This window comes from Choristoneura fumiferana, chromosome 9, assembly GCF_025370935.1.
Source record: "Choristoneura fumiferana chromosome 9, NRCan_CFum_1, whole genome shotgun sequence".
Classification (NCBI taxonomy): domain Eukaryota; kingdom Metazoa; phylum Arthropoda; class Insecta; order Lepidoptera; family Tortricidae; genus Choristoneura; species Choristoneura fumiferana.
The window spans coordinates 4,519,976-4,537,245 of NC_133480.1; the positions used below are offsets into that span (position 1 = coordinate 4,519,976).

Below are 17,270 nucleotides of genomic sequence, written 5' to 3' on the forward strand. Positions count from 1 at the left end.
GTTTAAATCCTCTAGAGACTGCTTACCGCATTTGTAATCTTCTTTGTGCACAAAAAATAACTAGAAAATGACCATTAAAGATACCAGAAATAGCAGCTGAAGGTTGTTTGTAAGGTAACTTCAGATGCTTGAATGGCAAGTCCTGAAGGAATAGAAGCCTTCTATTGCCCCCCTCCCCTTGTACAGTCATTTTAGACCTTGAAAGAAGTAATTAATTTATAAAGACGTCCACTAACACTATACTCAATCAATATAACCAGATGATGAGTTCAAACATATAGTTCAAGCAAAGCTAATACTTTAGGGGTGTAAGAAATGAAATGCAACAAGTATTTTTACAAGAATTTTCATTTCTAATTATATAAAGCGCGGATTGAACGAAATATACGTAAATCTGTACAGTTTTTGAGATTACTCATCTAACATTTATTATCAAATCCTTAGAAAACCCAGCCTTAGTCGAATATTTAAAACATTCCATTTAATTCCGTACACAATGAAAATCATAAATTTTCCAGCGAAAACGTGAATTACTTTAATACTTATATACAATATTTAACTTTGTGATAATCCTTGTCTCACTCTATGGCATAGTCGATTCTCACGCTTTTATCACAATTCTAAATCAACACTAGCCCTATTAAGGTGCGTGAAATATCATGCTAGTTTCGGTAAATTGCGGGTCCGCATGGCGGTGATAATGATCATCATCATCATCATCATAATCGGGTAGTTCTACGAGCGTTTGAACCGCTATCAGTTTCCTGTCGCATATATTGAAGAAATGAGTCAGCTAGAATGGAACGATTTTATAAAACTAGCTTTTGCCCGTGGCTTCGCCCGCGAGAATTCGGTTATCGCGCGCTGTTCCCTCGGGAACTGTGCATTTTTCCGGGATAAAAAGTAGCCTACGTCACTCTCTGGCCCATAAACTATCTCTATGCCAAAAATCCCGTCGATCCCTCGCCCCGTTTCGACACGAAAGACGGACAAACATACTAATACACACTTTCGCATTTATAATATAAAAAATACTTCGTTTTTTTTTGCATTAGAAAGCAGGTAAGCGATCTTGACGTGTCTTTTTATTGAAAAAAACTTTTGAAAAATAAGTCACAGCAAATACTACAAATTAGCAAGTACATATGATCATTTACATGCTTTTGGTACCATAAGTATTAGTAAAACTGTTTTTTTTTTAAAAACGTTTTTCAATAAAAAGACTCTTGAGATTGTTTACCCTTTTTCTAATGCTAAAAAAAAACGAAGTATAGATATGGTGTGCATGCGGTACAATTAAAATTTTATTAAATTTTCTTGCTTACGGTCTCATTTCTTCAATATATGCGACAGGAAACTGAGAGAGGTTGAAACGCTCGCAGAACTATTCAATCATCATCGTCATATAATGTAAAGTATCGCAACCCGCATGTTGATTCTCGCAACATCTCAGGCTTAAACATTCACACAACAAATTATTAAGCTAGGTACATATTCGTCTAAACTGAATATTCGTTTGTTGCCACGAACTCATATGGGCGTCAATTATTTATAAACCGAATGCCGTAGACGACAACGTGGTCTAAGGGTCATTAGGTACTCAAGCATTTTTATTTTATTTTCATCGGCACATTTTTGTTGACATGGTAGATTATGTTACAGTTTCCAGGTAATCTAGTAGGTACAGGACTTCTAAAAAATAATCTAAATTGTCAAACAGTCCATTCATAAAAAAAAATGACACTGCAAAATTGAAGCGTTTGAAACGCTCGAATAATGAGCCCTAACGCTATCGCTCGCGATCGCATTCACTATCTCTTTCTATCATCATCCCACACCGTGTGACAGAAATAAGTGAAAACGATCGTGATTCCGACTACGTTAACGCATTGACTGCCACCGACGCACATATGCGTTTTCGGAACTTCGCCCATAGCCGCTGTCATTATTCATACATTTTGAACGCACATGTGCGTCGGTGGCACCTTTGGAAGTCAGGTGGCAGTGAATGCATTAAACAATAAAGTCTCGTATCTTAAAATGTAAACGACGTTTTAAGATCTCCAACGACGCACTTATGTTTAAGTTCAATTAAAACCCATTACATTATACTATACAATGGCCTGATTATAATCAGGAACGTAGCTAGTAACCGAGGCACTATTTTACTACATTTAAATCGCAAAAATATACCGTAACAATACAAAATCGTTGATTTATTGAATATTATTATGCCTCACAGCAGTTCCGACGTTCCGACAGGAGTCTTTAGAGACCGTGTTGTCTAACGTTTCTGACTCTCGCGATCGCAATCAAATGACAGATTTCGCATACAAAAACTGTCATTTGATTGCGATAGCGAGCGCCAGAAAAGTTATGGCCTCTGGTTAGAACAAGGTTGGAGTTGCCTATGGTATCTAATGTTGTCACAAGTTTTATTATGAAAATCGTAAGTATTTTGTTCTGTCATAAGTTTTTATCGATTTTTGACCGTTCATGTGACGTCTTTGAAAACGTTAAATAAGTAAGGTAAATTTTATTTAAAGTTCTTCTGCAACGATCAGTCCGAGCTCTGTAAGTAAATATGAACTTAGAGGTTCCGTTTAAGTGGAGTACAATATCCATTGTTTAAAATAGGAGTCTCTTGACAGACGGAATAACGCTAGATGGCGTTAGCCGAGAGGTCTGTTTGACCCTACAGTATTTAGCCAATCACAAACTTGGCACAAACGTCGAAGTTGTTAAACAGACTTCACGATAGCGCCAACTAGCCTCAGATAACCTCATTATGACTTTAATATTATGATACAGTGTTTTTTAACATTTCTTAAATTATCTTGAAACAGTATGAGCTAAGATAAATTTTATTCTTGAAAAAGGGGAATTAAAATCACTGTGTCGATATGCATAAAACCCTATTGCAAACTCTTCAAATACTTCGTTTTCTTTTTGAGAATATTACTCAGGTCGTTTAGTACATCACTTAGTCCGTTAATTAGCTTAGTTTCGACTGGACTTTGATAATTGTCTAAGGATAGTTTCTTTAGTTCGTCTTCTAGGGTTGTTGTGAATGAGTACTTTGGCCATTCCTCGATGATTCTCTCTAGTTCTGTGATGGAATCTTGCACTGTCGTGTTTAGTTGGCTGAGTAGTTCAGCGGTCTTGAGTTCGTCAGGCGATTGGTTGGTTTTTCTTTTGGATTTCTTCGTGTTGGTGGGCGTTGAGAGTTCGTTGCAAACGCCGAGAAGGAACGTTATAATGCCTATGAACTGTGGAGGGAATAATAATGGCATTAAGTGCTGTGTTTATTTTCACAGGTCAAATTACGCATAAAAATGGGCCCACAAAAATCATACGGAATAAATTCTGGAATAACCCGCCAGCGAAATCACCAATGAGGCACATCTTATCTTATCGGACTGCGACACTGTTAAGTGTAAAAATATGAAATTATTCAATGTTTCAAAAATAAGTACCACAGACTATTATTCCGACGCAATAAGGCCGTAGTAACATATTATATTTGCACTTGAATGTACAACATGCTCATTTTACAAGCTTTTATGTAACTTGCGATGTATCTATGTATGTGCGGGTCAAATCTTACAAGTTTAACATCCACTTCCAGTGGTCGGATTGACTTAAAAATTGGCATTCTCATTTAAATCTGGGGATAAGTGACAACACAATAATCTGTAGTGACATCCTGATGGTCTAACTACGCAGGAGGGCACCCCTCAAATGTTAATGGCATCGACTTGACATTCGATACGGAAATGCAGTTTAGATGATAGTGCAAGTACAGACAATAAAATGTACGGTCAGCAAAAAAAGCTTGTATAAAGTAGATTTTTTTATAAAAAGTTATTCTCACACATCCTTTGTAAAAAAACCGTGGTGGCCTAGTGATTTGACGTATAGCCTCAAGCAGAGGATCGTGGGTTCAAACCCCGGCTCGCACCTCTGAGATTTTCGAAATACATGTGCGAAATAACATTTGACATTTACCACGAGCTTTGCGCTGAAGGGAAACATCGTGAGGGAACCTGCACTACCCTGCGAAGCGATTCAATGGTCTGTGTGAAGTTCCCAATCCGCACTGAGCCCGCGTGGGAACTACGGCCCAAGCCCTCATTCTGAGAGCAGTGGGATATAGGCGGGTCAATCAACTATTTAGTGTACGTTATTCTATCCCATAACCCAGGGTACATCAGCGACACACTTTGTTAGAAAAATGTTTGCAATGTACACCATTAGCATGCTTAGGAGACGAGCCGTGAAGGAATTGCCTTAAAACTGTCACAACTGCTAACTTTTAATGGATTTGTACCCCATTAAATCATAATCTTATTAAGTAACTCAGGACACGTTACCATGGCAACAAGGTGCACTAAAAAGTTGATTTATGACTCTCACCTCTAAGTAGTCAGCCAGCCTTTCGAGCGCGTCCCGCATGCCCCAGCCCGCGTCACCCCCCCCCCGGGGCAGCGCGCCGCGCGCCCCGCGACCGCGGCCGCCGCCCGCGCCGCCAGCTCGTGCGCCCGCGCCGTGTGCCCCACGGATAGCTCCGCGACGAGACGCAGCGTGCACGAGTATAGCTCCCGGTACGGGACGGGGGAGGTCACGAAGGCTGGAAGGAAGAGATCGGGGAATGATTAGGTAATTTATGGCACCAAACTTGTTTGTTATTCTGTGCTAGTCTAGTGGTCTAGCTTAACACGATTAACTCCACCTAATTGCTCCTCTCATCCACTCAAAGGTTGACTGGTAGAGATCCCTTAAAGGGATAAGTCCGCATAGTTTGTCAATTGTATTTGTTTGTTTTCTTTTGTAAAATAAAGAGTTTACATACATACAGTTAAGAAAACTGTATCACCTTTGAGCTATTAATGTCACGTTGGCAACCCATACATTTGCCAAAGAAATCATAGCAAAATTGATTATGAAAAGGTTCCACCCTGGTACGTGATTCAGTTTCCTTGACCGTACATACATTATGAAGTAAAAAAGAAAATTAGTCATTTCATACAGTGTCCCAGAAGTAACACCGAAGGTAGGTCAGCTTAAGAGAGTCCTAACCACCCTAGCATGACCTCAGTAAATGTTCCACGGTATTCGAGTTATGTAGTGAGTTTATTTAGTCGGTGTTATCGTGAGGAAACCTGCACAAACCTGCGAAACAATTCAATGGTGCGTGTGAAGCTCCCAATCCGCACTGGGCCCGCGTGGGAACTATGGCCCAAGCCCTCTAGTTCTGAGAGGAGGCCTGTGCCCAGCAGTGGGACGTATATAGGCTGGATGATGATGATGTTCGAGTTATTGCCAAATTAGTTTTAATTTTCCCTTTGTTAAGATTGTTGGAGCCAGCATTGAGTTGGAAAACTCCAAGATATTTAATTATGATATGGAGTGGGGAACGGCTTTTTTTTTAAACTCAGTGTAGTAAATTAATAATAATAATAAATTATTTAAAAATTATTATTATTAAAATTATTATTATTATTTTATTTTATTTTCTAATTTATGTTTCATTGCTGTTATAAATAAATTATTTTCTTTCTTTTTTTCTTTTCTTTAATGATAGCTTAATAAGGCAGAGGTGATTTAGCGACCACTAGCATTGAGTTGGAAACTGAACCTTATTGCTTTCATAATACGTCACAAATTCCATTGTAATTATTGAAAATACGACTAGCTTTAAAAATATTCTTGTTTAGGTATGTGTTCGATAGCTGCTTTTGATTCTGTGGTAGTATGCTCCAATAAATGGGCCTTATAAAGAGATCATAACAACAAAATGGATTATCAAATAAACTCACCAATTATCCTACAAGGGAACGGCTCAGATATTCTCCACTTCCTTTTCTCACAGTACAACTTGGCACACTTCTCCATCGCCTCACTGAACGCGTCCACACACAGCACTAGTTCTTCATAATGCGCCTGCTTCTCCGCCACGGATCTTCCGTCCGCCAGCTCTATGCACAGCGCTATTGACGACACTAGACCGTCTTTGAGACGGAGGTAGGCCATTTCTTCTTCAAAAGTCCGGGACTTTAGGTCGGGGTCCCGGGTTTGAGGCGGGTCGAAGCTTACAATGACGTTCAGGTCGCGGTTGTCACTGTAAGAATAAAGGCGAAAGTTAATTGCCATGTAATATTGCGTAACTTTTCTATAAATTTTATTTATCTATACGATATTGGTTCCAAGGAATTCGTATCTAAAAGGTGACAAACGGTACACTATGATTGTTTTTTTTGGAGTCTTTTTGTATTTTTTGCGCCCCCCCTACTGTGTATGTACTGACACGGGCGCGCGCGGCAGGGGGCCGGGCGCGTGCAGCGGCTGGGGCGGCCCCCCAGCAGCGCCAGCAGGCTCCTCTCCCGGGCGGCGCGGGCGCCCCACGCGCAGCGCGCCAGCAGCCCCGCCCAGCGCCCCAGCTCCACCAGCTTCTCGAACGTGCCGTATTTGTACGCGTAGGTCAGGTGCTCCACGCTCTGGGGACCAAGAATGCACAGGCCAATATAACTAACATGGTAATGGTGTATTCACATCCCTGTGGTAGCATACGGGTAGTGACACATCCCTGTGGTAGCATATGGGTGGTGACACATCCCTGTGGTAGCATACGGGTAGTGACACATCCCTGTGGTAGCATATGGGTAGTGACACATCCCTGTGGTAGCATATGGGTGGTGACACATTCCTGTGGTAGCATACGGGTAGTGACACATCCCTGAGGTAGCATATGGTAGTGACACATCCCTGTGGTAGCATATGGGTAGTGACACATCCCTGTGGTAGCATATGGGTAGTGACACATCCCTGTGGTAGCATATGGGTAGTGACACATCCCTGTGGTAGCATATGGGCAGTGACACATCCCTGTGGTAGTATATAGGTAGTAACACATCTCTGTGGTAGCATATGGGTAGTAACACATCCCTGTGGTAGCATTTGGGCAGTGACACATCCCTGTGATAGCATATGGGTAGTGACACATCCCTGTGTAGCATATGGTATTGTACATCCCTGTGTAGCATATGGGTAGTGACACATCTCTGTGGTAGCATATGGTAGTGATCCCTGTGGTAGCATATGGGTTGACACATCCCTGTGGTAGCATATGGGTAGTGACACATCCCTGTGGTAGCATATGGGTAGTGACACATCCCTGTAGTAGCATATGGGTAGTGACACATCCCTGTGGTAGCATATGGGTAGTGACACATCCCTGTGGTAGCATATGGGTAGTGACACATCCCTGTAGTAGCATATGGGTAGTGACACATCCCTGTGTAGCATTTGGGCAGTGACACATCCCTGTGGTAGCATTTGGGCAGTGACACATCCCTGTGGTAGCATTTGGGCAGTGACACATCCCTGTGGTAGCATGCGGGCAGTGACACATCCCTATGGTAGCGGCATTTGACCAGTGACACATCCCTATGCTAGGGGCATATGGGCACTGCACTGAGTCATTCCTGTGGTGGCATCGGGCAGGTGATGTCAGTAGCGCGGCACTCACGTCCTTGTGGTGGTGGTCGCGGAAGGCGCGCGTGTCGGCGAGCAGCGCGAGGGCGCGGGCGGAGCGGCGCCGGCGCCGAGCCGCGCGCAGTGCAGCCAGCCCAGCGACACCAGCTGGATGTGCTTCACTTCCAGCCGCTGGTAGATGCTGTCCGCTGCCAGCGCGTTACCTGGAACACGAAACACGACACAGTTATTAACAACAATATAGTACCTTTTTGGCTGCAGCTGAAAATCAGCGCTGTGGTTCCGTACCCCAGCATTGCTGAGCTGCCAGCCCTTTCGGCTAGCTTTAAGTTGACTTAAATTAAACATTCAGTTTTGTACCTGATGTATGCTACCTACAAGTTTGCCGAATAAACTTTTTCTTTCTGTCTTTCTTTACCAGTCTCCTCCATTAATATCTCCCACAGCGGAGCGTGCAAAAATATCTGACACGTCCTACCGTCCCTAGAAATAGAGTCATATTAGATATTAACGCATTCACTGCCACTGACGCATATATGCGTTTTTGGAACTTCCCCCCAGTGCCGCTGTCATAATTATTCATACAATTTGAACGCACATCTGCGTCGGTGGCACCAGTGGTCAGTCAAGTCAAGTCAGGTGGCAGTGGATGCGTTAATGGACTATTTGTTGCATCAGATATTGGTGCTGGTAACTGTACACGGACGAAGCTGCTTTTTTGCCTCGCTTTAATTTATATTCCAGTATTTCTAATTTACTGAATTATGTTAGGTTTCATAGTCCGAAATAGAAACCGACTTTCTGCCACGTTTCTTGCAGCACATTCTTCTTGGCAATGATGGTGTGCCATATGTGTGTGTGGATCGTATCGATAGTTTTGGAATACTGCGATATTCTTTAAGTGCTGGTGCAGTTGGGTTCATAGACTTGTGAGCAAAATTCTGATCAAAAATATCTGAACGATGTAGAAGCGTGTTCAGATATTTTTGATCAAAATTATGCTCACAAGTTTATGAACGCGACTTTAGTATAAAAAAGTGACATGTAAAAGAGCCCTTTGAAAGAAAGTAAAAATATTTATTGCGGCTACTTATAAAAAACGTTTTGATTATGAGCACTTTTCGGCACACCAATGTAGCTAACTCACCGAGACAGTGATACAGGGTGATGAGTAGCAACTTGACGTGGAAGTTGGCCGGCGAGTGGTGGAGCACCAGCTCTAACATACAGAGCGCTTCGACCACAGGTGCTGAGCTCTGCAGCTGGGACGCTGGAAGTGAAAATTGTGCTGTAATAATCGGGAAACAAACCGCCAAGAACGTCAGTTCTCTTTATAGTTTGTCGCCATGACGAATCATGACTAGGATTAGGATTTTCGTGGCATTTTTGGACAAGAAATGGAGAGGAGGAGTCGTTATGTACTTTTTATAATCGAATGAATGACAGAATGGCAAAAACTTTATTATTATTATTTATATTTAGGCTATAACTGTGTCCCACTGCTGGGCAAAGGCCTCTCCTCTTGACTTCCACATCTCCCATACTAAATGTAAGATTTTGGGTGATCTATTTCCATCCACATTCACGTTCGAATTAAAAAAATATCTATAATAACGACTCCACTGCACTCAGTTCAAAATTGCCACCAAAAGTCCCAACTCTAATCATGACATATTTACTTATTAGTAACAAAATAATATGATATTTACATCGATAGTAACGATAGAGCTATATTTCCAAAAAAAATTGAAATAATATGATATTATGACATCCTACGGACATTTAAAAGACATTCAAAAAAACTGCTTACGATTTGTGCTAGTGCTGCATTCTGACGGCAGAACATTGCAGTAATATTAGGGTATGGTAGGTATATTGGGTAAGTTCTGGGGTTTCATGAAAAACATCCTCGCAACATAACCTCGCACATGGTGGAAACGTCTTGGCACCAAACCTGCATAGAAATAGTGATGCGCCGCGAGCAGCCCGTAGCCGTCGGCGTAGCAGAACTCTGTCACTGTGGCGGTGACGAGTCCCCGGTAGAGGCAGCGCAGGTAGTGCCGCCGCAGCGTCGAGGCCAGCTCGAGGCATTCCGGGGCGGGCAGCGGCGCCGCCGTCAGCCGCCATAGAGACAGGCACGAGATGTGACGCTGGATATCGTCCGCCTGGGAAAAAATCGTGTTGCTGCAAATAATAAAATACCACCACCAAACTGTTGGGTTGATCAACATTTTAGTGTAGGTTGTTGACGTTATAACGTCTCCTGAGTTACTTATTAAAAGTATCATCATCAAATCAAGTATGTACATCCTGTATTATTGTTATTTATTTATTTTGTAATTTTTTCATCTTCAATTGTATACTATAGTTTTTAAGTATTTTATTTGTAATTATATTATTATGAAAAAATGACTTTCTGCCAAGTTTCTTGCGGCGCATTCTTCTTGGCAATGATGGTCTTTCCGGAAGCGCTGGTAGTTTAAAAAATGACGTGTAAAAGTGCCCATTGCGGCCTATTTACTGAATAAATGATTTGAATTTGAATTTGAATTTGAGTATGAATTTATGGGGTACAAATCGACTAAAAGTTAGGAATTTAGAGTTTGAAGACGATTCCTTCTTGGCTCATTTCTTAAGCATGCTAATACATTGCAAACATTTTTCTTAGAAAGTTTATTTACGGGACATAACAGACAGAATAACACTACACTTGGCTTCACTGTGACACCTTGATCAAGAGCGTCCCCCCATCTCCACTTTGGCCTGCTTTTACAACAAGTAAATATGTATCAGTGAACTAATAAATACAACTCACACTATCAGGCTCGCTGTTCTCATCAAAGCCGAGGCACGTCAGGAAATCCCTGCAGTGCTCCTCGCGCTCACTCTGCGGTATCATCTCAAGATACGGCCTCAAGTCAGGCACAGCACAGGGCTTGTTAGCGAACACCCTCAAATACTGGACACACAGAGCCACCCCGCTACCAAGAAGCTCCGTAGGATCCCCATCCACGGACAACCGCTTCCACAGTTCTAGTCTAGCTAAATAAGGCCCCCGCAGCACTCTCCCTGAAGACATACTCTCAACCAACTGACAGATGAACTCGTGACATTTCTCAGCCGTATCATCGACAGTCAAATCATTCTTCTCAGAATTCTTCATCAGTTGGAACACAGAATCGAAGTACGGCACGTAGTAATCCCATCGGTCTTGGTTGTCGTAGAGTAGTTCCTTGCATATGAGGTTTAGACGACGCCATTGCTGTAATTTCTTCAAGTAGGGTATGCAGGCTTGTGCGGTAGCTCCAGGAAGAAGTTTGGCGTATAAAGGGCTCTCGATGAACTTTAAGATGTCTTCCCATTTCTCTTGCAGCTCTAGGATCATGATGTAAAGGCGGGCTTCCTGTTCGGCTTCCATTTTGTTTTCAGTTATAAAATTGTCGACCATCCGTTGCGCTAGAGCGAGTAAGATGCCTTTTTTTGCGGCGTCCTCGGATTCTTTCGCCTGTAACAAGAACAGTGCTTGAATACGACCTTTTCCTTTTCCTTTTGGAATGTGATCAGATTAAAGGCACGAAGATAAAGTATCTAGTACATGTGAGTATCTACCATCAGCCAAATAAGTGGTCTATCAATTTTTAAACAAGTTCCTATCAAATGAATAATGTCGCTAAAGTCGAACTTTCAAGTTGACCGACACGTCTATTGGCATTATTGTTTTATGACATGCAAACGATTATCAACTTTAGGGTGGTAGACCACATGTTTGGCTGATGGTACATGCAAGTGTAGATGTATCAAAATATGTTATCACGGCTTTTTTACGTCGCAAGAAAAGTCTGCACAAAAGGCACATATAACAGCCTGACCCACCACAACATTCTTACAGTAAGCGTCATAATGAATTCCCTTGTCAAGCAATGCGATGATTCAGTTGGTTCGATAATACAGTCACGATCGTTAATTTGAGACTCATTTCGTCCAAAAATCCTTTGAATTGTCATACAAAATGACAAATATTCGATCTTGAGTAGATCCTAAATTAAGGGGCTGTTTCACCACCCATTGATTAGTCTTAACTGACGACGGTTAAATGTGATGCTGTCTCTATTTGTTTTGTTCGAATAGACGGAGACGGCATCACATTTAATCGTCAGTTAAGACTAATCAATGGGTGGTGAAACAGCCCTTAAATATCGTGACTGTGCATATTTTTGAAGTAATTGATAAGATTACATTTATATACTCGACTGTATACCTAATAAATGTATTGTGTGTGTGTGTGTGTGTAAATGTCGCTGCCAGACGGTAAAATCCACCAGAACATGAAATTCCTAGGTATATCAAGAAACGCCGTCGTGACGTGCCATTTATGGGAAATACTGTATAAATGATGTCATGCCAACTAGAATTATTACAATTTGTCCAATAAATATAGTCAATTGACGTAAAGAGGTCTTTTACAGCGTACAAACGAATGGGTGACAAACGTCACAATTTTTCCGCGAGAATTTGAAAAAAATCTTTATTGTACTGTACATTGTACACAAAATGTGCAAAAATGATTCATACTGTTGTGAATATTGTTTATTATTGGTTTTTTGCCGTTTAATTTATATAAATACAAAAAATATATATGTTTTTGAATGTGAGTTGTGCATGATTTTAGTGTATGAATATTTAGTAGATATGCATTTTGGCATTATAAAAAGTGCATATAGGCATGTATATTTTGGCACTTTGTTGGTGCATATAACCCAATGTCTTATCATCACTTTATGTCTTTAGTCTTGTAGCAATAATAGTTTAATCTAAATTCTTATCTTGATTATGGCTTTGTTATCAATCAATATGGTAACTGACAAGAAACAATGAACTCAATCCTCAAACATTTATTATTGTGTATGCATGGACACTGATAATAATCAATCAGAAATACGCTTGAACCTTCTACATGGTTTTCATTATGGTTTATAAGTTATAATATGGTATTTGACAACTTCTGAATTTGCCATATCTTAATATTATTATGAAAATATAGATATACTGACAGTGTTTAGTGAAGAGAAAACTTAAATCGGTTGAAAATTGGATTAATAGCGATTTTTTGAAAAATCTATATACCTGTCTCTTTCTCAAACGCTTTCTCTATGCAGCAAGTATGGCGGTACTGGCGTGTGACGTCACTTGCCAGTATGTCTTTCTCTTTCTAATCTTGAATTTTAAACCTTTATAACTTAAAGCTTTAAAAATTGTTTCTCTATTCGATAACAGGTATTGTGTAGCTTTAATTTATAAAACACATACAAAATAGTCAAATACCGTATTATTTGAAAAAGGATTGTGAAATACACCTTTCATTTTTAAACTGTTGATGCAGATCTGCTTAAAACCAGGGATAGTAGAAATCATCTGGATCAGAAGGCGAGGAATTGTGAAATGTTTTTGTAAACACACAGGACCCCAGACCTAAAGTATGGAAAATATGGCTTCAGTTAAATATCCTGAGATTTTGCTATGTTATATATTTCAAAGTCCTGAACAAAGCCTCTAAGGGTGCTACTTCTCTTTCGGAGTCCCTTTCAGAGTTTAGTTTAGTTTTTTAGAGACTTTTGTTTAGGACGTTGAAATCTGTAACATCAAAATCTCAGGACCATACTCCATACTTACTTACTTTTTTTTTGGTCCATACTTTAGGTTCCTTTGGTTCAAGGTTTAATTTAATTAATTTGACGATTATCAGAAAACAGGGTTGAAAAGAATAATTATTTTACAATTTAATCAAAAAATTCTGATTAAAAAAAACGTAATTTTTTAGATTTTTATTAGGTTTTGTGATCATTACCCTAGTTCTTCTTGTAAGAAACATTTTATTAAGGTAGAATTGATGTATAGTGCTGGAAAAACCACCAATAAAAGTTTAATGTCACATATACCATCAACTAAAAACCAGTGTTAATTTTGTTTTTAGTGTGTATTTTTGAAAATTCAATGTTTTTATATCAATTTGACTGACACAAAAATTACAGTAGTTTAAAAAACTCCCAGTGCTAAATTGATTCCTTTTTCGAATTATTATTAAAGTCAGTGATTTTTATAAAAAAAATATGCAATAAAAAACCTGATTTAAATCATGCAACCTGTGGCAAACTAGAAACAAATTTGAAACACACCTGCAGTACAATGCTCATCACAGCCCAGAAGTAGTATGGGTTCTTGGGTGCAAACTTGTAGAGCACCATAGCGGCCCGTTGTTGTGCCCGATAGTCTCCCACCCGGACATAGGACATGAACAGGTGCGAGTGGAGCTCCTCGCTAGTTGGGTCCGCCTTCACCGCCGCCTCGTACAGGGAGCACACCTTGTGCACTGTTGTTTAATTCATTATTAGAACAACATATTTGTTTTACATAACAATTCTCTTGGTATAAGCAAAATAGTTTCCAGTTGTCTTTAAACATGATTGCTAAGTCAATTCTTAATAACCAGGAATACGGTTCATTACACACTTTAACTCCATCTAATGTTCCTATACCCTCAAAAGGGTTAAAGGCCAGAGGGGTTTGACTTTTTCCTTAAAATTGGCAGGAAGTAGGTATTTCTAAAAACAAGTTACAATTTCTACATAAGCATATAAATATTTAGTTTACTAATGCTTGTTGTCTGTAATAAAAAAAAGTATAACTATAAAACATTATATTAAATGAACAACTGTCAGAAAATGCCAAGCCTACCAAATGTAGACAGAGCCGGAAACTTGTGAATTATAGCATTGCATTCAAAAAGCAGATCTTATAAATTTTTATAGGAATTTGCTTATTTTTTATTATGTTAATCTTAAAAATAAAATAAAATAATAAGGGTTTTTAAAAAATTAAAATATTTATACAAAAATAGACTGAGGCTTATTTGACAAAGCAAGTTGCTGAGTAGGTACTTTTATGGTTAAGCTATTCTTTCTTCTTAGTTAAACAAAATGATGCTCAGGTAAATTTAAATTAGAATAAAAAGTTTATTCGATTTTCCACTGAATATCATGAGAAATTAAATTTTATTAAAAATTGTTTCATTTAAATCACAGACAGTATTTATTTAATAATTCCTAAGGCAGTCAAATCATACCTACCATTTAATTATAACTAATTACCAGGTATTTTCCTCAAAGAAAAAATTTTGCAACTCACATTGCTGACACTCCCTATAGCATATTGTCATGGCCTGCAGCGTGGTGTCATCGCAGGGCTTCTCGTCCGCCAGGGCCTCCAGCACGCCGTGGGCCTCCGGTGCTTTTCCTAACCTAAAAAGCGACAGAGCCTTCAGAGCTCGAGCCGCTTGCAGCGAAGGACTCTTTTTAAGCACCTTCTCCGCTTCTTGCAACGCCTTCTTATTATTTCCATTATCCAGCCAATCTACAAATCACAGGAACAACGCTATTTAACCCGAAAAACAAACCGTCTCCCAGGGAGTCTGAATAGAAAATAGATCGCGATCGCCACTCGTATTTTACCGTAAATAGGACGTAGCCGGCGCTCAATAATGCCTCCGTCGTTCATGTGCTGTGGCCGCACAGCCATTTTTCATTTATAGAGCCCTTTATTGAGATTAAAAGATGATTTTTCGGCTCTTTTTGAGCTTTTTACTGCACGTTTGTTGTCGTTGGTTAGGTCGATTCACTGACCACTGACAGTGACGTTTGATGTCAGTATTGCCAGTAGGCTAAAATGCAAAAAATATTTTTTAAAGGCGGCTATTCATCAACTTCTTAAGTAATTCAAATATATCCAAACTACATTTAATTTTTAAAGGCTGCATTTTTTTATTCAGCACTAGGTGCGTCTGGTTAATGATGTAAATATACCTACAACACGGATTTACAAAATGTATGCAAAACTTCAGGTTGGAATCATAGATGAATCTACAATATAGAGTAGAGGTGGTGTTTTAACTGCCTTGCTTACCTTTTCTATTTAACCCGAGAGATGGCGGTAAGCACATCAATTCTCTTTTTACCCGACTGCAAGGAGTGGTGTGTCAGGGGGGGACAGTCGCCTATACCGTACTAATTCATGTCGATAGCGCCGCCATCTCCTTTATTAACCTAAAATAAAACAGATTGTTGTCGTTTGTTTCAGATAGATGTCACTGAGCTTGAGATCACAAAATTTATTTATTTAAAAAATTTTGTCGTTGATAATTACCGCAAAAATGACTTTATTTTCGAAATGACAATCGTATTGTAATTTCTATTAAAGCATTTAATTGTATCGTCGTCGTAACAAATATTTTTTGTGTAGCACCCTCTATGTCAGGCCAGGCGTCTATTCGCGCTCAACAAGGAACAGATGGCTACGTTGCAATCGAAACTCGTGCACATCGTCACATAAAGTAAAGCAGTGCTGCAAACGGAAATTGAGGCTGTTTTTATAAGAAGACTGAATTCAAGCGGTCTTCACTTCTCTTTGCAGCCTTTTTAGTTTTATGTGGTTTGAGTGGAAGCAATCCGTAAAGTAAAAGAATACCTGTGACTATTAATAGCTATACGTATGGTGGATATTATCAATGGTACAGTTACGAAGCAGACGGCGCTTCAAAACCGTCTGCATGATGAGACGAGAGAGGCTCTCTTTTCCCCGTTATTTACTACTCTTTGGGTGTTGTTACACATGTCGCTTACAGCAGCAGCGTTATATATGTTGAAAAAGTTATTAAATTGAATAATTATTCAAAGCGAATTTCATATGTAATGTAATGTAATCTAATTAAGTTACATCGCTCCCTATTTTGCAATGAGTAAGTTGCTAATTTTGAAGGCTTTGAAAAAAATGTACTGGATTCAAAATCATTATCATCATCCCAGCCTATTTAGAATACGTTCCACTGCTGGGCACAGGCTTCTCAGAATGAGAGGGATGTTTTTATTGTATATAATTTTGTATAACTCTTTATTGTACAAATGACAAGAATAATAAAAAATATTATTTAGAAAACGGACATGATAAGAACCTGGCTTGGTTGAGCCAGTTAGAGGCTAATTTTCTGTACTTAAATAACTTTTAATTATTTGCAAGAAAATGCTACCACAAACCTACTTAGATATCGAAGTAATTTCCAAGTATGCAGGTGGTAGGACCTTGTGCAAGGTCCGCCCGGATTGCTACCACCATCTTGCTCGCTAATCCTGCCGTGAAAGCAAGTGCTTGCACTGTTGTGTTTCAGCGTGAGAGTAAGACAGCCGGTGAAATTACTGGCACTTGAGGTATCCCACCTTAGGCCTCTAGGTTGGCAACGCATCTGCAATACCCCTGGTGTTGCAGGTGTTTATGGGCGGTGGTGATCTCTTACCATCAGGAGACCCACTTGCTCATTTTCCGTACAGTCGAATAAAAAAAAGGAGACAGATATTTTGCCATTTTAATGTGAAAAATATGAAAATGGATTACCTTGAAGTAATATTTATGATCAACTAGCTGTTGCCCGTGGCTCCGCCTGCGTAGAATTCGTTTATCGGTTTACTAATGTTTTGGCGAATTACGTTTGGCAACCTGTTTTATTTCGCAACTTTTAATTTCCCAACTGTTTAATACACATTTCTGAAACAGTAATAATTTCAGGATTTTTATAAAAGTAACCTATCCTAACCTAAAGGGTTCTACACGATGGCCCTGAAATAAATCATGAATTATTTAGAGTTTTAGATTTTGCGAAATGAAAAGTTGCAAAATGAAACAGGTTGCCATGGGTACGTTACGTTGCGAAAAGGCAGTAGGTGCCCGTCGTT

The 17,270-nt window shown here is 39.7% G+C and overlaps 1 protein-coding gene across 1 annotated transcript; it reads right to left on the reverse strand.

The window, feature by feature from the left end:
* Positions 1–330: 330 nt before the first annotated feature.
* Positions 331–15,186, reverse strand: psidin (phagocyte signaling impaired). Its single transcript, XM_074091983.1, is given in 14 exon segments — positions 331–3,269; positions 4,417–4,493; positions 4,496–4,630; positions 5,820–6,121; positions 6,308–6,359; positions 6,362–6,497; positions 7,529–7,590; positions 7,593–7,697; positions 8,642–8,764; positions 9,449–9,659; positions 10,310–10,999; positions 13,668–13,861; positions 14,677–14,901; positions 15,000–15,186. Coding segments are annotated over 14 exon segments (2,733 nt in total). The 5' UTR covers positions 15,067–15,186; the 3' UTR covers positions 331–2,915.
* Positions 15,187–17,270: the final 2,084 nt, after the last annotated feature.